At 50.4% G+C, this 21,365-nt stretch overlaps 1 protein-coding gene across 4 annotated transcripts in view; it reads left to right on the top strand.

Annotated features, from left to right (window-relative positions):
- The window catches only part of LOC114624890 (core histone macro-H2A.1), a 61,434-nt gene that overhangs the window by 10,153 nt on the left and 29,916 nt on the right, over nt 1-21,365 (top strand). For all 4 annotated transcript variants that reach the window (XM_028772033.1, XM_028772032.1, XM_028772031.1 and 1 more), the window contains exons 3-4: nt 19,343-19,449; nt 19,822-20,019. In XM_028772033.1, the coding sequence (XP_028627866.1) occupies nt 19,343-19,449; nt 19,822-20,019 (305 nt within the window). The remainder of the gene's footprint in view (nt 1-19,342; nt 19,450-19,821; nt 20,020-21,365) is intronic.

The following is a 21,365-nucleotide window of genomic DNA, read 5'->3' as shown; positions in this document are numbered from 1 at the left end:
GAGCAGGTACAGGTCAGTGACTGGTGGTGACCGAGACAGGACTGTGAGGCAGAAGTGGGACTGAGGCAGTGTCAAGAAATGTCTTCTGGATGGCACTGTTAAGTTAAAATGTCCCTGGCGTGTCTGGTTCCCTGCCCTCCCTACAAAGAGATTGCAGACTTAAACAATAGCAGCGGCCTTGGGGTGGATCTAGGGATATCCATTTGAAAGATGAACCAGCCTCTTACCTTTGGAAGGTCTGGAGACTCGGGGAGTAGAACTGTAGAACCTTGTGGAGCAGGAAGGATGTCCGTCTGCAACCTGCCTTATTACAGGAAACTGACAAAGTAACTCGAGGAAGGGCGCATTATTTTGGTTCACAGTTTGAAGGTAGGGTTCACCGTACCAGGGCAGGTGACAGAATGAGAGAGCTGCTCGCACTGTGTCCACAGTCAGGAAACATGAATGCCGGGGCCCAGTGTGCTCTCTCCTTTTTACTCAGCCTGGGACACCAGCCCATAGGATGTCACTGCGCAGGATGAGCCTTCCTACCTTGATTAACCCAGTTTAGAAGCTAAACTCCCTTTTATACATACCCAAAGGGGCGTCTCCTGGGTAATTCTCGCTCCTGCTGAGGTGACAGTCTTAACCTTCACACCGGTCCTTGAGCTGCTTTAGTGTCTGTATGACAAGCATCACAGTCCCTGCCGTAGTTATAGAGTTAGAAAGCTGAGGTAGAAGCAGGCTGCAGAGTTTCCAGAGGTTCTATTCTGAGGCAACTGGGTTGCCACTTCCCTTAAGCATTGTGAGAGGAGCTGTCCTTGTTCAATGTGACTTGCTTTTCTTCTGACTGATCCACCCACTTCGGTCTCTCCAGGCCTAGGCCTCAGCTCTGACGTGAAAGGCCAAGAGCCGAGTCCTATGAGCTTCCACGTGACCCGAGAAATCCCTCAGGGTTTCCAAGAATGTTTCTGAACTCAAGACATAGTGAGTGTCTTAGTCAGGGTCTGACTGCTGTGAACAGACGCCATGGCCACGGCAACTCTTATAAGGACAGCATTTAATTGGGTCTGGTTTACAGGTTCAGAGGTTCAGTCCATTATCACCAAGGCAGGAACATGGCAGCGTCCAGGCAGGCACAGTGCAGGAGGAGCTGAGAGTTCTACATCTTCATCTGAAGGCTGCTAGCAGAAGACTGGCTTCCAGGCAGCTAGGATGAGGGCCTTAATGCCAACACACACCGTGACACACCTACTCAACAAGGCCACACCTCCTAATAGTGCCACTCCCTGGGCTAAGCATAGTCAAACCATAACAGGGGGCCTTCAGCACCAGACAAGAGAGTTTGGCATGTGGGCATCTTGAGGTATCCAATGATGGAGGCTTTGGAGGAGAGTCCAGAAAGATCCCTAGCCTCCTGGCTTCCCAGCCAAGAGATAAGAGCAGCCCCATCTATTGAGAATGCTGGGTACACTGACACTGCCCCTGAAACATGTAGCTTGCCTTTCATATTAGACAATCAGTGACAGACAAACGAAAAACAAAGCAAATAGGTGTTGACCCAGGGACAGTGAGACAGTCAAGGACAGATTCTACCCAGCCACCATCTTGACTCTGGCCAGGAGCCTGCCATGGCACTCAGGTGTAGAGCAGGTCTTGATGGTTGGCATCAACGGTTTGTGGGCACAAAGCTTGGTTCTGTGAGGGCAAAAGTTGCACAGGAAACAAAACTTGCTTTTGTGAGGGCAAAAGTTATACCTTTGGTAATATTTACCTTTCTAAACTCTTCTCTAGTCTAAGACCAAAAGCTGTTGGCCTCTGGGAATAAACTCTTGCTAGTAGCAGCAGGGAATTGAGAGGAAAAAAAAAAATATGTAATTGCCAGTGCTTTTTCTCTCTCAGAGCCCTTCACTGCCAAGGTGAGAGGCTTGGAGCTCATTAACTCTTAGTGAACCAGAGAGAAAAGAAAGGAAAAGAATTAAAGTCATTTACACAGATAATATGCAACAGGCACACTCACACTTATATATTCTCTCTCTCTCTCTCTCTCTCTCTCTCTCTCTCTCTCTCTGTCACACACACACACACACACACACACACACACACACACACACACACTGGTCAGGCCAGACCACCTGTCTCAACAACTCCACAAGTGTTCATGCATATTAACATGCATACACATATACATGTGCATGCATGCATGTATATACATTCATATATATATATATGTATATATAATATATATATGTGTGTATATATATACATCCTTTACTTACCTTTTTTTTCTTTCTTTCTTACTGTTCTATGAGGAGAGTGCACATTCTATTCTTGATGTTAACTTCATTATATCTTTCTGGCAAACCAGCTGTAACTATCTCTTAAAACTTTCTTCCTAAAATTATTTGAATCAAATTAGGAGTTCTACAAAATCATTAATTCATCTAAACTATTAATTTATGAAAGTTCATCTTTATGTTGATCTGCAGGAAATCTGCCCAATAGGGTGGGCTGATGCCCAGGAATCATTAGACTCTGTGATAGTGGCAGGAAAAGGCAGATGGACATCAAGAAGTCATCCTGAGATGAAGTCTCTTGGGACCTTGCCTCTCAGAGCTCATCCATCGTAAGCCATGCAGAAATGGTGGGCCATCTCCAGGAAAGTCATCTGTTAGCTTTAGCCTCTCCTAGATGGCTCCTGACAGACTTAATGGCATTGGGGACCTTAGAAAAAGTGTCATTTTATTTTGAGCCATGTATTTAGGGTGTGGGAATGTGTGTGAATGTGAGTACAGGTGTCTGAAGAGGCCAGAAGAGGGAGGGCAATGGATCTGTCACTGGAGTTGTAGGCAGTTGTGAACTGTCTGACATGGGGGCTGAGAACCAAACTGCCCCTCAGCGAGAGCAGCAGCCACTCTTACCTGCTGCACAGTTCCTAGCTCGCTGAGGAACTTCGTGCTGGATAACACTTTAAAGACATTTGACACTTGCTGCAGTCCCAGAAAACCATAGAGCCTTTCCCTGCTCAGCAGTGTTGACGGTGGGAAAGATGGTGTAAGAAATGGGACTCGAGGAATGGGGTGGATGGCTCAGAGGTTAGAACACGAGCACCCACATGGCAACCCACAGCTGTCTGTAACTCATGTATTAGATCTGATGCCTTCGTGGGCACTGTGTATGCTTGCACTGCACAAACATGCAGGCAGAACACCCATGCATATAAAATAAAATTTGTAAGTCTTTAAAAAAAGTTAGAAAAGGCACGGGACATTACTTCTGGTCCCCTGGAATTTCTGTTGGTACTGAGGTGACATATTAGTGGTAGTGTAGTTTCTGTGGCTGTCTGTAATCAGGGAACGACCAGATTCAGACTCCTTTTTTAAAAACACATACTGGAGTCGCTGAATTCCCAAAGCAAAGAAAGAGATTCGAGGTGTAGTAGATCCCACACTTTATCATAGGCTTTCAAGGAATACCTTTATGAACCAGGTGTGAGGGCTCAGGTGTGAGGGCGCAGGTGTGAGGGCGCAGGCCTGTAACATCTGAGAAGGGCTAAATTAGGAGACACAAAGTGTCACCTTAAAGAATGAACCATGTCTTGATATTGATTCTCCTAGCTGGACCTAGGAAGACTCAGCTCTCCTCCAGGGAGAGCCTGTGGTGTTGGTAGTGTTGCGGTGTCTCACTGAGACAGTCACTTGGGAGGCTGTATGTTCATGCTGTGTGAGCCCCTCCCATACCAAGCTAGGGAGGGACCTAAAGCTAGTCACCGGGACTAGAAGCTCATTCTGGAAGGAAGACTCAGTGTGGCCTCGCAGCCCAAGGCCTGAGAGAACAGGCCCCATTCTTTCATGGTTAGACCACTCTCCTGTTTGTGTCAGACACCCTGTTATGTAATCTGGTCACACACCTGTTCTATACTGAACTTTCCAGTGACTTAAGTCTGTGTGCCAAAATGAAATCTACCAGTTACTGATGCCATGCAGCTAAGCAGGATGGGAAGTGTTGGCTACCAGCTCCCAGGACAAACCTTTCCCCACAGAATCACTGAGTCAAGGCTGGGCTGTTTTCAAACCCTACGGTCACAGTGTGATATAGATCTTGTATGATCAGGCAGTGGCCTATAGCTTTTCTCTCTTGCTTGGAACTAATCTATAAAACATATAAAATGATGAAGACATCAGTCAGTATTTGCGTATTGCTAATCCCCTACTTTTTTGTTACATTTCCCAAGCACCCCCTAACCCCCCCCCCCCATACACACAATATTTCCAATATTGGTGTTCCTCTCTCCTTTCATCCCTGGCCAGAGTCTTCCCGTGTCCTCTCATGGTCAGTGCTACAGTTGAGGTACTTGGCTAATGGTTATGAAGTTTCCAGGCTAGCAACAGAGAAGCAGTGTGTGTGTCTGTGTGTCATTGTCCCTTCCCCTGTGATCTGATGGCCACTGCGCAGCCTGAGTGAGATTCAGCTCTTGGGCCTGCCTGCACTAAAACCCCAGGTACAACATGGCTGCTAGGTGTGTTTCCGCCAGCTGGGTTTGGCTGACAACCTGGTCATCCTCACCCATGCAGCTTCTGGTCTCTAGCTAAATGTTGCGTATCCCTGTTGGTCAGCGAGCCACTGCCAGTTCCATCCCCGGGTCTTACGCACGGAAAGGGGAGAGACCACTCTCCACCAGCAGCAGACCTTGCTGTGCACATGTGCCTGGCAGATAGTGACTATCACAGTTGTCACTTCTGATGAAAAAAATCCTTCGAACTTTGAAGATTAACAGAGGCCAGGCCTACAGTTAACCTGTCACTTTCCTTGAAAATGAATCCCAAGTCTCTCTTCTGCTTTCCTTTCTGGGACACCGCAGTGTGTCCTGAACTTACACAGCTAAAAATAGAGCGGAAAGAGGAAGACATTTGGGTTGCGCTCTGCGAAGCTCCACGGGCCTTGGAACGCCTGCATCCCCTGACTGCATAATTGCTCATGACACTATGTTCTTCAAAGGCGACACCAGACTCATCTTCCTTAAAACACAAGTGAGAAGCCAAAATGTGTAAGGAGTTGGGGAGCGTGGGGGGAGGCTGCTGGAGGAACAGTGGCCACTGAAGTTGTGCAGGAGGCATTTGGATGCATTTGGGCACATCTTCCCTTTCCTGGCTTTGTGAGTATTGAAAGTTCAGGTGGCTGTGGTTCTCTTGCAACCCCACAGTCTAGAGGGAGCCGCTGGTGCTACCATCTTCTGTGTGCAGCAAGGAGGAGTCCTGGTCTGCTTATCACCAAGGCAGACTGTCAGTGCTCTCTGTTGGTGACACATTACAGTCTTACACAGTGACCTGTCAAGGGATTAAAGAGATGAAGGAACTGTGACCACCTGTGACCTGCCAGTCCCTCAGTCTCCCAAGGGGATGGATTGATGCAGGGAATCCTAGAACAAGTGCTTCGTCAACAGAGAGGTATCAGCAGCTAATGGATTCTGTTGGGGTGTGCTCTGGTGTTAGAGGGAAGAGCCTGGAAGCCAAATGTGGCCCACACCCCACTTGTAGAGGTACAGCAGGGCTGGAGGACTGGCCTCCTTCACTGCACACGTGGGCCAATAGGTGCTTCTAGCATCTTGAAATGTGTTTCGGTCTCACAAAGCATGGGATGATCTCAGAGTGCTTCTCCACCTGGGGTCCATGTCTGTTGATGGTGAATACTCAGAGTGCTTTTCCATCTGGGGTCCGTGTCTGTCAATGGTGAATACTCAGAGTGCTTTCTCCATCTGGGGTCCGTGTCTGTCGATGGTGAATACTCAAAAGTGCTTTCTCCATCTGGGGTCCGTGTCTGTCGATGGTGAATACTCAGAGTGCTTTCTCCATCTGGAGTCCGTGTCTGTCGATGGTGAATACTCAGAGTGCTTTCTCCATCTGGAGTCCGTGTCTGTCGATGGTGAATACTCAAAAGTGCTTTCTCCATCTGGGGTCCGTGTCTGTCGATGGTGAATACTCAGAGTGCTTTCTCCATCTGGAGTCCGTGTCTGTTGATGGTGAATACTCAGAGTGCTTTCTCCATCTGGGGTCCGTGTCTGTCGATGGTGAATACTCAGAGTGCTTTCTCCATCTGGGGTCCGTGTCTGTCGATGGTGAATACTCAGAGTGCTTTCTCCATCTGGAGTCCGTGTCTGTTGATGGTGAATACTCAGAGTGCTTTCTCCATCTGGAGTCTGTGTCTGTTGATGGTGAATACTCAGAGTGCTTTCTCCATCTGGGGTCCGTGTCTGTCGATGGTGAATACTCAGAGTGCTTTCTCCATCTGGGGTCCGTGTCTGTCGATGGTGAATACTCGCAGGTTGTTTACTTGACGACGTCTCAGTCTCTCTATATAGATTACAGATTTAGCGTGTGTTAGTATTTCATTCCACCTCCTGTCTGTTAATCTCACTGTTTTTCCCCCATCTTTTCTGGACTTTCTGCTGGGGATAAGTTGCCCGAGTCTCTCCTCCGTCTTAGTCCTCCGTTACATACGATGATACGTAATCTGTGATTCAGCCAGTAAGTCCATGTTGTAAAAAAAGGTGTACGTGTGCCACCGGGAGGTGGAGGTCAGAGGACTTCTGGGAGTCAGTGTTCACTGTCTGTGTTTCACTTTTGCTGTGACTGTGTACTCCAGGCTGGCTGGCCTGTAAGCTCCTGGGTGACTTCCTCTCTGCCTCCCATCTTCCTCAGCAATCCATCACCTGTGGGCTTTCCTGTGGGCTCTGGGGTTTGAGTGCAGGTCACCGCACTGTCTCCCAGCCTGGGCCACAGCAGGTACATTTCACCCGTGGTGCTCCCACCTGTGGTGCTCCGAGTCCTCTTAAGTTCTGCTGGAGCTCTTACAAAAGTAAGCCTGTTTCTATTCATTTATTTTAATATAACTTCTTGCTTTTACTTCATTTCTGGTTATCGTTATATTCAAATACGTTTATAGTTATTGTATGTTTAAATAATAATATGAAATCTTTTTTAAAAAGATTTATTTATTTTAATTTTATGTGCATGGGTGTTTTCCCTCTATGTATGTATGTGTGCATGTATGTATGTAAGTATACCATATATTCAGTTCCTGCGGAGGTCAGAAGACGAAGTCTGATCCCTTAGAACTGAAGTTACAGATGGTTGTGAGCCCCACTGTGGGTGCTGGGAACTGAACCCAAGGTTCTCAGAGGAGTGGGCAGTGCTCTTAACTACTGCAGCCCTGATATGAAAAGTCCCTGTTTAGAAGTGCAGCGCACACACTTGCTTTACACTTATTTACTTTGTATGTGTGTGCATGAGCATGCTTCTCTGGGACGTGTCTGGAGGTGCCAAGATAACTTTTGGGAGTTAGGTTCTGAGACTGAACTCGGGTTACAAGACTTGGTGACAAGAGCCTTGCCCTGCTGAGCCGTTGATCCAGACATGCTCTGAAACAGTTTGTCGCGCACATCGTGCATGCAGTGCATTTTGGGTATCTTCCCGTCCATCTCCTTTCTCATTTCTCTCCCACTTCTGCTGAGTTCCAGTCCGGCAGGCTTTCCTCCGGCAGGCTTTCCTCCAGCAGACAGTCAAACTTTTTTGGTTTTATGCACCTCTGATGTTTATCAGGGTTGTCTGTGTGAAGATGGGTGGAGTTATTTTCATCTCTGAAGAAAATGCCTCTCCCTTCCCAGAAGGCTGTTTTTAATGGTTTCAGTTTTCATTTCCTTACTTTGAAGAGTTTGGAATTTACCTGATGTGTGGTGTAAGAAAGATCCATGTTGGTTGATGTGGTAAGCTGGTTGTTCCAGCACAATTAATCGAACATTCCATCTTTCCCTTCTGGGGAGGAAAGGATCCTTTCTAGACCCCCTTTCTGTGTCACTGGCCTGCATTCTTGTAAACTTTCCCTTGTGGTAGTTTCTCATACCCAGCAGCAGGCAGCCATGGCCTTGCCTTTGGTTGTGTTTGTTTCCTTTGGTAAGTAAATACTCCCATGATAAAACCCACGGGACAAAGAATATCCAGTAAGGCTGGCATCTCCCAGCTCTGTCTACCCGGTTCTCTCTGAGTTTTATAGATGGACTTTCTGAAGTTACTCTTTTCCTTTAGGATTCCAGAATAAATCTAGAAAACAAAATGGAGGACTAAACCAGTGTGCCAAGAGGATAACAGCCACACAGGCTAGTGTGCCTAGAATGCTTTAGTTGGGAGAACCTGAGGATCTCTAATCAGCCCTTACCCCCCACCCCCTTACCCAAGCTCAGTCTTCTTCCAGGACTGTGAGGCTGGGCTTGCCCACCTCTTGGGCCCAGCCTGGCCTGCTTTCCTCTGGGATGGCAGTGTTCTTCACACTGCTGCACTGTATTGAGAGCCTGTGTTCTAATATCTGAAAGCAGACCAGGACCTTGGAGAACGTCCCATGTGCCTTTCACACTTCCTGACCACCCAGGAGCTCAGGCTTCTCAGTCAGGAGTACATCTGGAACGGCCTGCTTGTGAAAGACTCACCAAGTGCACAAGCTGGGTGTCAGCCATGTCAGTGTCAGCCATGTCAGAGGCCACCTCGGACTCCAGCGCAGGGCTGTGCCTTCCTCTCCTCTCAGTAATACACTTAGCTCCTAGTACATGGCCTGGTGTCCCACAGCTTCACAGGACAGTTCTTTACTGGAGGAGGAGGCTAGTCAGGGTGATGAGCTTCAGGAGCAGCTGCTCTGGGGACATCTTACACTGCCCGGAAACCTGGGAGCTCCTCTGGACCCTTGGATTTTACATGTAGCAGAATTAGGATGAACTGGAGAGCAGTGGGCCACGCCCATGTGAGGAGGGCAGCTGTGGCTGGCAGACAGGTAGGATTTAGAAGGCTCGAATGGACTGCTTCCTCCTGTTGCCCCAAAAAGCTGTCAGGGCTGTCAGCTACACCATGAGCAGCAGAGGCCACTAGGAGCCACCCAGCTGGTTAAACATTGCAGTGTCCTTAAAGGGCCCAGGACCTCTCTGGGCATCACCACCAGAAACTGCTTCTGAAAACTTACGGAGAGGAGAAGGAAGCAGGTGAGAATTCAGCATAATCCATCTCAAGATTTCCCACTGAAATTACAGTGAACACTGAGGGATGTTTACTGTGCTCTTGGTTCTTCCTATGTCTAGTCAGCCTAGAATTAAATACCATGAAAAAGAAAAGTTCCTTGGAGCTGTAGTGAGTTGCAGCAAGAGCAACCAAAGGTACCCATTTCACCCAGCTCCACTCAGCCTGCCGCCCTGGCCAAAGTTCCTACTGTCCGTCTCTTCCTTTCTACCTTCTCTTCTGACCCCAGCCCCAGCCATTGTGTCTTCCATGTAGTAGCTGGAGAGTGTGTTCCCAGGTCCCCATAGCTGCCTCCTCTGGCAGGGCCGTCTGTCTGTCTGGTGTCCTCTCACTGTGTGGCCTTACACTTGTTTGGCTCCTTCCAGGTCTCGCATTTCAGCTGCCAGAGTGGCCCGGAGACTCAGTCCGTCTGCATACAGCCTGTTTTCTATTGCCTTTCGTTAGATCCTCACTGGTGCTCCCTGTAGTAGCTGGTACCTGGAATAGACTTGGGTAAACATTTATCCGTCGTCTGATAAACCTGATACCACTGCTGAAAGTCAGGGTCTCCATTTATTGAGAAAACGAGGACAACTTACCCAAGGCAGCAGCATTCTCCTCCCCGCCCCCCACCCCTACCTCAGGCCTCAGTGGTCCAGGTTCTGGTCTGTGGTGATAGCTTGAGAATATCAGGCAAGTACTTTTCAGCATGGAGCAGTTTTATGTTTGTTGAGCACTTAACTGTGTGCCGAGTATAGGGAAACGCTTCACGTTGAGCAGCTCACTGAATCCACAAGTGACCTGGTCTCCTCAGCTGTCACAGTAACTCCTCTGCCACAGCACACTGGCTCTGTGGGGGGCTGGATCCTCAGCAGAAAAGAGCGCTGGCCCCAGGACCGCTAGTCCACTTTGCACTTCCTTGTTTCAAGCAACCCCAGGCACCTCAGGAGGTCTAGTGTGCGCCCAGACTCTGTTCTTAGTGAAGCCTCAACCTGAAGGGACAGGCTCCAGAGCAGTCACAGGAAACTACCGGTGAGTGCCCGGGACCTGTTTGGGCTGCAGACTGCAGGATGACAGGTACAAAGCCAAGGATGAGAGAAGTTCAGAGCATTCGTGGGCAAGGGTTTGGCCAAGGAGGGGCTGGTCCCGGGTGACCTGTGCTGGGGTTTCAGGAGGACCTGGCCAGTGCTGGCAGACGCAGAGCAAGCACGGTGTTAGGGAACATCTGTGCAGCCAAGAGCTTCAGGAAGAGCCCGCAGGCCTCAGAGCTGGAAGGCTTGCCCAAGTGGGTGTGTAAGGTCGTGTTGCTCAGCTGTGCTGGGAAGAGACTTCTGGACCATTGTCTGTTTGACTCCTCAAAGAAGGGGGTGCAGAGTGGAGTTCTGGGTGCATAGAGAGCGTGTGCAAACACTCAGACAGCCGCCCCAGAAGCCGTGGTCCCTCATGGGGTCCCTTCTTTTGCAGCGGTCTGCTATTTCAGTTACCTCTAGAAGCCCTTGAGAGCAACCTAAAGTCCTCGCCGTGAGAAGGCTGCGCTGGCTACAAGGCTGAGGCCGTGTCTAAGGCAAAAGCCTGTGGTTAGCACAGATGGCACCGAGGGCAGTGCTTTGTGCTCACTCTTGTTTAGATTTCTTCCTGTGTTTCCCTGATTCTCGGCTGACCCTGGCTCCCCACGGCCATCTGTGTGAGTGTGTGTCAAAGCCACAGCCCCCACAGCAGCGCGCAGTTGGTTTCCCTCTAGAAGTCCATCTGGGAAGTGGTGCCAAGCGGGGGCTTTTGAACCCAGCTTCCTGTTCACATTATCCTTTTTAAATCACTTCATTTCAGCAGACATCCGATTCTTCACCCTTCCTGGGCTGAATTAAGAACAAATGGCCATGGATTTCCATACTGAAACAAACACGCACTTTCTCCTTGTAAACTGATTGAGAGACCTTGAAAGTAAGCAGTTGGTGTGCAGACGGCCCCTGACCACCAGGCACCAGCCAAGGCTGGGCTGGACTAGTTTCCCAGGCCACCTCCCTCTCCTCCTCCTCCCTCTTCCCTCCTTTTCCTCTTCTTCCTCCTCTTCTTCTTCTTCCTCCTCCTCCTCCCCTGCCATGGTACCTTCTGCTGGGGTCAGATGAAAGTCCCAGACCCCATCCCAGTGCCGGAGGAGCAAGGCTGCCTGTGCAGCTGCCTGGGGGGCTGCGTTCTGTCGAGGCAGGTTTGGCAGGACTGAGGTTAATGGAGTTCAAGTGCATTTCTCAGACACATGTAAACTGTTACCTGTAACAGCGAAGGATGACTGCTGAGGGGAAGCCCCAGGTTCTCTCTTGCTTTTGCTTCTCATGCACATCTATTTACCCAGTTATTTAGATGGAAGAAACCCTAGTATTCAAGGCTGTGTTGCTTCTGTCTCGTCCCATTACCCCCCTCCCTCCTCCTCCCTCCTCCCTCCTCCTCCCCACTCCCTCCTCCCTCCTCCTCCCTCTTCCTTCCTCCTCCCCGCTCCCTCCTCCCTCCTCCTCCCTCTTCCTTCCTCCTCCCCGCTCCCTCCTCCTCCCTCCTCCCTCTTCCCCCTCTTCATAAGGGTATTGTAGTAAGCAGTAACCTGCATTTACTAGGTGTTTTACGTAGTAACTCAACCTTTACAAACACTGACAGAATGGGAAACTGAGGTTGGGTGTTGTCTTGGCCACAGCAAATAACAGGAGCTAAGGTTCAAATCTCCGAGCTGACAGCGCTTGTGACTGCCACCCTTCGCCTCAGGCCAGCTGGAGGTGCCGGAAGCTCACGTGGGCAAAGGCGAAGGAGGGCTTCCTGGTAGAGGAGCTGCTGGAGCACGGGGATTGACAGCCGGTTACAGTGAGGCGGTACTAGCCAACACTCCAAGTGTCTCTCTTCCGTTAGCGTGCATGTCAAATGTCTTTACTCTGACATGTGCCAAGTGAGTGTCCAGTGGAACAGATTTTAGAGACTCCCAAGTTAGGCTACAGTTCTGTCTTGTCGGTCGTCTTTGTGGGACTGGACCAGATGCCACCTGGTTCACGGAACTGAGAGCAGGGATTAGCTTGAGTGGCCTCGCAAGAAGCAGCGGAGTGGCTCACTCTTGAAGACTGTCTCGATGCCTGCATAGCCTTTACTCCAGAGAATGCCCCAAGCCCAGGGCAGGGGAGGAGTAGGCGCTGGGACGGGCCAGCAACAGGGAGCTTGACTGGGGCAGAGCTGCACCCAGGGGATAGCTCTGCAGGCGAGAGTCTCCCCTGCCTCCCTGCCCTTGCTCTGCCAGTTAGAGTCTCCCCTGCCTCCCTGCCCAAAAGTAGGATAGAAGCAGTGGATTCTGTGGTGGACGTGGCTGTAGACACTCCAGGCCACTGAGGGAATTGGAGGGGGCCGAGGTGTGGTCAGGACAGAGGAAGTTCTTAGCAGTCACCTTCCAATTGGAGTTGATTGGGTTAAGGCCTTCCGGAAAGGTGTCCCAGGTCTGAACTTAGTGAAGTCAATGGAGGGGCAAGGAATCAAAAGAAATACACTAAACAGATCCCCTGTCATGTTGTTGGCTCTGTAGCAGAGATCTGTATTCCCCCCGGGATTACGTGAGCATTTGCTTTCTTTGATTCCTGATTGTTATTTTCAATCTTTCTTTCGTTAGACGAGATGCTTCAAACGGTTGTGCGAAAGCCCCAGATTCTTTCCTATTGCAAGGTTGTGTTTGGAGTTTGGCTCAACCTCACCACATCACCTGTTAACTGTTAGAGTCTAATTCTGCAAGCCATGACTTCATCTCCCTAAAGGAAGGTAGACGAAGTGCTTCCACGCAGCAGAGTTGGTTCAGTTCAAGATGCTGCGTTGTGGGGAGGGGGAAGGGCCAGGTTCCATACCTTTGGTGTTGGGGCGGACTTGAGAAGTAGGGCTGCCAGAGGTACTCTTGTCCAGCCAGCTGCTCCAGAGATGGAGCGGCTGCCAACACATGGCCTTGTCTAAGGCTGTGGGAACCTTGACATGTTGCTCTAAAGCTGTCAAATTCAATGAGGCTGGGAGCTTTGGGCTCTGAGGAGACATGGCCACATCACCAGTCCTGGCCACCACAAGCCAGGAGCCAGTTGCTCACGAGAAGAGTGGGATGCTTGTATGTCTAACAAGTCAGATCTTAAAATAACATTAAAAGAATAGCTACCAAGCTACCCAGCAGTGCAGTGCTCCTCAGTGCTCCTGCGGGGAACTTAGAATCCTCTGGAGCTGATCTCATGCACTCTGGGCCCCAAACAAGGCCAGCATTGGTCATTAGCCTGTCTCTGGCCAGGAAAAAGATTCCTGGGGGTGGAGGGCTGCTGAGGGCTTCTGTCTCTTCCCTCCCAAGCTCTTAGCCCAGCCCTCCTCGGTTTTTCACAGGTTTCATTTTGTTTGTTGTTGTTTTGTTTTTGTTTTTGATTGTATTCGCCAGGTATAGTTCCTAAATAGCCCTCTGAGGAGGGGTCCACCAGGCCCCAGAAATCATGGCGAAGGCTTTGTGTTTGTAAATTGTGTGTTTCTGTGATTCTGTTTCCCAGAATTGTTATTTCCCTTCAACTAGCCAGAGGCAAAGCATCAGAGGTGAAGACCTTCCCGTGAGAAATGAAGGGAGAGTGAGTACCCTCCCGTGTAGGATGGCATCAGTGCCCATGAGCTAGGGGCAGAAACAGAAGCTGGCCCTGGTCTAGCTTATTGGGTGCCCCCTTGGAGCTTGGGCCTACCTCAGGGGCGTGGGGTACAGTGGCCTGTTGTAGAAAAAGATGTTAATATTAATGGAGAGTTTCTACCCTCCCTTTGATTCAATTCCCAGATAAAAGGAACAACTTTTATATTTATATTCAGCCTTAATCAGCACGAGAGCTGGGCAGGTATCTGCCCTCTATGCTACTGTGACTACTTCTCTATCAATAATGCCTGAGCTATAACTTGTCTTGTTCCAGCCGGGCCGCTCTTATTCTAACTGGCCAGCCTTCGTGGCCTTGTTTTTATAACTCACCTACCCCGTGCCATCTTCTCTTCTCTCCACCTTCTCCCTTCCCTCGTGATCTCTCCCCAGACCCCAAGGCCGGGAACCCAAATCCCACCTATCTCTCTTTTGCCCCGCCTGTCTTCTCTATTGGCTATAGTAGGCGTCTTTTTCCACCAGTCAGGGATAACTTGGCGGCCAGTGTCGCATGCGTCGCTTGTGCAGGTGCAGATTCTCTCTTCCTCACCAGCAACCAGGCCTTGGGGACCATTAGTTAGCATTACAACACACAACAAAAGACTAAACCTCAACCGTGGCCTACCCTAGGGCTGTCCCTAGTGCTGTGGGTGCAGTGGCCTACACGGGCTGTGGGTCCAGTGGCCTACACGGGCTAGGGGCTGTAGCTCGGCCTCCATGTTTTTGCCATCCATGTCACTCACCAAGACCACATTCTGAGGAGCAGACCCAGGTCTCCCTGCTAGGACATGGTTTGCCCTGATGCAGTCTCAAAGCAGCCGTCCTCTCCCAGTCCCACTTAGGAAGGCCAGTGTACCCTGAGGAGCAAACAAACAGGAGGCAGTCTGCCTCGCTGAGTGCCTGGCAGTTTATGTCCCTCCTTCTCCTGCAGCAGGCAGCCCTCTCCTGGCCAGAAAGGCTTTCACTTTATTGCTGTTTCTAAAGCTGGGCCTGGGATGAAGGGCAGAGGAATCACTGCTGTTCAGCCGTGGGCGCCGTGTGCTGCGACGAGGTGTGCTGCAGCCCTGCTTTCTCAGCGGTCAGCATGTGTCCTCCATCTTTCTCAACTTGTAAAATGCCCAGGCCCTCCGCCCACTGCAGAGCAGAGGCAGATTGGGGTGTGGAGCATGTTTCCTGCAAAAGGTGTGTCTTTGAGGTGCTCCATCTTGTATGTCCCCTGATGATAGTGTTACTATGGTTACTGTCCATCTGGAAAAACAAGAGCGTAAACAAGAGACTGTACTTGCTCAGTGAGCTGGAGTCTGCCCACACCCCTCCTTTCTGTTGTAATGGATACAGCTCCTGCTTCCTGCAGAGTCTGGGGCCCACTCGTTGATAGGAGCCTAGGCCTGCACATCCATCTCAGCTCGTGCATGTTGCTGGGTTTTGCAGAAAGGAAGCCTTGGACTTCAGCTCCTTGTTACAGAAGGCAAGGCAGTGACATCCTCACCCTGCTATTTCCCATGAGCCCCCATTCCCAGACCTGCACCCCCACGTGGCTCCAGGCTGGCATCTCTGGATCGAAGCTGAATTGGCATTATATAAGGAGTCCTTGAAATTCCCCAGGAAAAGGGGAATTGAAGCTAAGGCCGTTGAAGCTGGAGCCACAAATTAGAGGCCTGGGTGGAGGCTAGTGAAACCTGGAAGGTGTCCTCGGAGTCTGTGGCCTCTGTCTGGAGTTCGTTTTCTTCTGGGGCACTGAGTTGCTTTCTCTCCATTTCTCTTGTCTTGCCTTCCCACCCGAGTCTGCGCCCACACCCACTCAGGCTTTCTTTCGCCCCACCTCTGCCCAGGAGGCCTTCTGCTGAAACTCCTCCAAGGAGGGGAGACAGTCTTCTCCAGAAACTGTCTCCACATGATTAGTTTGTCAAGGGGTGGACTTAAGGATTTGGTATGACAGCCCACCACTGTGGGTACCTGTATGTACCGTGTTGTTAACAAGGTAAGGTATTGTTAGCACACCACGGTCAGTGGACTCTAACCTACCAGCCACTGTCTGCATGCTCTGACTCTGGATACCGACAGCTCCTCCTTCCCTATAGCCTCAGCAAGGGGGGCAAAGGCTGAAGAGGGGAAGAAAGCTTTAAATCTGGACCACAAGCTCCATAATTCCAGAGGCCCCTCTTAAGCTCCCTAAGTGCTAAATTCCAGCCCCCACCCTGTTCTGGGGAGCTCTTCTCCCTGCCCTTAACTGCCAGACTCTCCTCTTTTGGGGCCCAGGCACCTACTTTGCTAATGAACTGTGGCAGGACAGTAGCCTTGCAGGTGTGCTGCCTACACCCCAAGCACAGGAGACTGAGGGTCTGAACCACAAGCAGGCATTTCTGCACCCTGGGGCACCACAGATACCATCTTCGTTTGACAGAGGGCCCATGAGCAGTTACAGGGAATGTTCAGGAGAGCCCCTCTACTGAGAAACTTCATTGTCCTGAGGTTGTGGGGGAACAGCTGAGGTGGGACGGGCAAGCCTTTCCTCCAGCTAGTGCCTCAGGTACTGGACGTTCGTCCTGCCCCACACCCATGGCTCTCGTGGGCATGAAGCCCAGGTATGGTACTCTCTAAAGCTCTGGACTGTGCAGCCTTGTGTTGAACCCTCTTCCTGCTGGAAAGACAGGAACCTCAATGCCTCTGAGTCCCTTCTGAAATGTAAGGTTGTTCATTTCCGTGCAAGGACTGAGCAACACGATTTCCTGGGTTTAGGGAAGGCAACTTGCTGTTCCAAGTGCGACTGATTGCCTCTTGCTCTATCCCACTGCTATTGTGAAAGTGTTCACAAGTAGTCAGGTACTCGAGTCTTTACACGTATGTAGCAGGGTTTGCGTGGGGCTTAGCTGTTAATATTAAACATACACACGCCATCTCAGTGGTGCAGGCACCACTGTAGCTCTCGGAGACTGACGCAAGAGAATCACAGGTTTGAAGCTAGCCTGGCTACCTAGTAAGTCAGACCAAAGTGAGACCCTGTCTCAAAGCAAGCACAGTAGACAGTCTTTAGTTTTGAAGTCTCAGGCTTGGTTTTCATGCAGCTACCTGTTGAGTTTTGGTCTGTTACCATGTGTTGTAATGCTAAATACTGGCCCCCAGGTCTGGTTGCCCCTGACGAAGAGATCTCCGTGTACACCAAGTGATGCTATGTAACCTTGCTCTTCAGTGTAAAACTGTTGGTTGAATAAAGATGCCTCATGCTGTAGATGGGCAGAAAAGAGGTAGGCGGGGCTTTGATTACCAGCCTCAGGGTTTGAAGAGAGACCATGAGGAGAGAGGAGAAGAGAGAGGAAGATGCTATGGGGGGTAGGTGGGTCATGAGACCATGGCCATGAGGGCTGGCCAGTTGGAATAGGACCAGCCCAGGAAGAACATGGCAAGTTAATTCTTGGGGTTATTAAGGGGGAAGTAGACAAACTAGCACAAAGGGTGATGTCTGCCCAGCTCTGGTGCTTTTAAGGCTTCTTAAAGATATAAAGGTTGTGTGTCTTTTATTTGAGAACTAAATGATCAAAGGTGGAGTAGAAAACCCCAAATACCACCACAGCTACCAGTTTATCCTACTTATTCCAGGATGTGTCCAAGCACTGACTTTGTCAGAACAATCTAGAACATACAGCATAACTGGAGTATTAGAGTGTCTTTAGTGTAGCAGAAGGTCAGACCTGAGTTGGCCCACACGGTGGTACAGAAGGACATTAGAGGCAGGATGGTGATGTGGGCAGACTCTATGGCATGAAGACAGTGAGGAGCAGGGATGAGATGGGCGGGTTGCCAGGAAGGGAGTCAGGAGAGATCTTGCCAGCGGGGACTCCTCGGTGTCCCTGATGTTATGTTAGGGCTTTCCTTTGTCCCAGGAGGCCGCTTCCCAGGAAAACTGACCATATAAGCATCAGCTGCAGGTTGGACACAGTCTCCCAGTCTCATTCCCTCTCGTGATGTTTGCTTTGAAGAGACTTTGGACATTCAGAATGCTGAAAAAAATTATTGTATGTTTTTCAGTAATTCCTTTTTTTAATGTGCATTGATGTTTTGCTTGCACATGTCCATATGAGAGTGTCAGATAGCCTACAGCTGGAGTTAGAGACTCCAGTGAGCTGCCATGTGGGTTCTGGGAATTGAACCTGGATCCGCTGTAAGAGAAGCTGGTTCTCTAACCACTGAGTCGTCCCTCCAGCCTCTGTTGTATTATTCTTACTCAGGAAGTGCTCTGTACACTGTAAGGTACAGCGTGCTGCTTTAGCACGTGTGTACATAGGAGAATGAGGAGATTAACTTGCTTAACATATCTGTCCTTTATATTCTTGTGTTTTGGTTTGTAGACATGTTAGTGATTAGGAAATAACATAGTATTATCAACTATAGTCACCTCTCTGGGAACATCACCAAAATTTTCCCTAGACTAACCAACTCTTCATACCCTTTGACTACCATTTCTTCTTTTCCCCCTCGCCAGCCTCTGTGATCGCTCCCTGTTCTCGGCTTCTACGAAACTTCTTTAGATCTGGCATCTTAGTAAGTTCATAGAGCGTCTATTGATCTTTCTGTGCCTGGCTTATTTTATTTAGACAAGTCACTTGAGGTCTCTAGAGTTCAGGTCCGTTCATGTTACAGAGGGCAGGGTTTCTTTGGAAGAAAGACTCTGATCATATGCAGATTTAACCTTCCACATCTGCCCTGCTTACCGTGTCTCAAGACAGTACTAGTGTGCTCCATCCCTAAGTACTTAAGCATGAATTTCCTTTTTTATTTTGATTTTATGTGCGTAAGTATTTGCCTGCATGTGTGTATGTGCGTGCAGAACAGGCAGAGGCCGAGGCTCATGCCAGAGCCTCTGGAAGTGGAGTTACACATGGCTGTGAGCCGCCATGTGGGTGCAGGGAATTGAACCCAGGACCCCTAGAAGAACAGCCAGTGATCTTCACTGCTGAGCAGTCTCCAGCCACCGTGCCATTGCTTAGGAACGAGGATGTCTCCTCGAGAGTGGCCGTGCTCCTGTCCAGCTTAGGAAAGAATTCTCATGGAGTGACTCCCGTGTTCAGGACTCTTCACTTGTCTCCAAAAGGACTCTGGAGGATTCCGTTCAAGTCACACATTGTAGTGGGTTCTGTCTTTAGCTTTTTAGAGCTGCAATATCCCCACCCTTTTGTTTTATGTTACTGTGACACTGACTGTGAGCCCAGTCACAGCTTCCTGATTTCAGATCCCAATATGCAGGTGTTCTTCTTTGATTCAAGCATCAAAGATTTCTCAAACACCGTCTACATAAAGTCCCCTCCCCTTCAGTTCTACAGATGGGTGGCACATCACCAGAAGTGCAGGCATTGTGTCCACCTGGCCACACTGCAGGTGCATGCAGCTGGCCGTGTCCAAGTGCTCCTCATAGGCGGCTCTGTCTGGGAAGTGGGAGCCAGAGCTGGATTTAGATCTGAGTCTCACCACTTATTTACCCAGAGCCCTCTGCTGGTCCCCGTTCCTCCTAACCTCTGTTTCAGAACAAAGGGTAGAACCTTTAACTCCCACTCAGCCTTTCTGTCCCACCTCTGAGTGGCTGTCCCAGAAGCCTTGTTTGCAGAGCACTCCTGCGTGGAGACAGATGAGTTCTCTAGTGCCCTGAAGTGACCGCATGCTTTCATCTGCCCTGCAGCTGAGATCCTGGAGCTGGCTGGCAATGCAGCAAGAGACAACAAGAAGGGACGGGTCACTCCCCGGCACATCCTGTTAGCTGTGGCCAACGATGAAGAGCTAAACCAGGTATGGGGGTCTCCAGCCTATCCCCAGACACGCTAGCATATATTCAGACCACCCAGGAGAGCCTGTGGTGACCGGCAAGACCCTAAGCAGCTTCCTGCCCTTTGGGCCGACACTGAAAGTAGGGTAGGGAGATGACGTGGGTGCTCTGCTCTCCCAGAAGGAATGACAGCATAAGTTCATACCAAGTGAGGACTCGGGGGCTTGAGTCCCGTAGGTCTTGAGTCCTGCCAGCATCCTTGTAGCTGCCACAGAGTCAAGAGCTGTAGCAGCTCGGAGCAGATGCGTGTGAGCAGGGCTGACCTCTTGAATCAGGCAGGGCACTCCTGGAGCAGGCGTCTGGCTCACCACCTGCGACTTTGGTTTTCCTGCAAGCTGCTAAAAGGAGTCACCATAGCCAGCGGGGGGGTGTTGCCTAATATCCATCCTGAGCTGCTGGCGAAGAAGCGAGGATCCAAGGGGAAACTGGAAGCCATCATCACGCCTCCACCAGCCAAAAAGGCCAAGTCTCCGTCCCAGAAGAAGCCAGTGGCTAAGAAAACAGGAGGCAAGAAAGGGGCCCGAAAGTCTAAGGTACGGGATCTGGCAGGGATGTGTGGGGTGGATAAGTAAGGTCACCCCCTCCCCCCAGCCCTTATCAGAGCCGATCCCTGATGGGGGAGCTGGACAAGCCAACTCACTGGCTAGTCCAGGTGTCTCAGGGAACCTGGGTTCAGTTGGAGGACTGGACATGGGGGTGGGTAGCAGCTTCCAGAGGGCAGCGGGAGGTGGCCGACAGCCCGGCCACACCCCTCTTGTACCCGGGCTCCCATGTAGATGCGCAGGCCTGTGGAAAGGTTTTCTTGTGCCAGGGACCACCAGTAATTACCATCCTCAGAGGGGCCATCTGCGCACATGCCTTGACGCTGAGCTCTGCAATCTCACTGTGTTGCCATGGCTACGTGTCCTCACTGGACACGTAGCTCCTGGAGGAGCGCTCCAGACAGCTGTCTTTCAGTCCAGAAAGAGAAGCAGTGCATCTTCAGGCAGTCCTCCCAGCCCTAGCTTTCCCTGAAAGCCTTGTCCTAGATGCTGGTCCTCTGTGGAGAAGAGAGGAGAGCCTGTCATGCATGGCTTAGAGTTACTTTGATGGGGAAGGACAAAAACATCCCCATCTGTTGACATTGTTTTGGGGCCTGTGTTAGCTGAGGAGAAGGCACTGTGTCTCCTCACACACACTCATGGATGCAAACAACACTGCCCTGAAGTAAAAATCTGAATAAATACCTCAGTTGTTCCCCACTCCTGGAAAGAGAAGCTTGACCCTGAAGAGTGGCCAGTATTTCTAGATACTAGAAAGCATTCTGCCTTATTCGGGAGTGCAGGAGGAGGAGGAGGGGAGGGAGGAGGAGGAGAGGAGAGGAAGAAGAGGAGAAGGAAGAGGAGGGGAAGGAAGAAGAGGAAGGGACAGGCAGGGAAGGGACTTCAGAGAATGTTCCTTTTTCATTTCTGCTAACTATAACGTGAGCAGATTGCAAAGTTCCCTTCCCTCTCCCTATATTTGCAGTTGGGAGGGAGGGAGGGCAGGGCGGAGGAAGCAGGCAAGTCCCAGGGGACTTGCTTTGGAAAGTTAGGAAAAACACAGAGAAGCCTTGAAAATGGGCCCTGGGGGGCCTGGCTGCCCAGAGGGAGGGGCTGGCGTTAGGTGCTGGCACTAGCAGGGTAGAGCCATGCTTCAGGCTTGGCTGGTAGGTACCCTAGCTGCGTCGAAGCCTTGCCCTCTGTCCTGCACTCAAGTGGTGCCATCTGAGCATCTTAGATGCCAGTGCCTTGTTCCCCCGACTGGTGACTTCCTGACCTTTGCAGCTTACCAAACACTAGGAATTGGTTCCTCATGGAGAGGGAGAGGGAGAGGGAGAGGGAGAGGGAGAGGGAGAGGG

Source organism: Grammomys surdaster, unplaced genomic scaffold (genome assembly GCF_004785775.1).
Source record: "Grammomys surdaster isolate TR1022 unplaced genomic scaffold, NIH_TR_1.0 211, whole genome shotgun sequence".
NCBI classification, from domain to species: domain Eukaryota; kingdom Metazoa; phylum Chordata; class Mammalia; order Rodentia; family Muridae; genus Grammomys; species Grammomys surdaster.
This window is presented reverse-complemented; position numbering and strand designations above follow the sequence as displayed.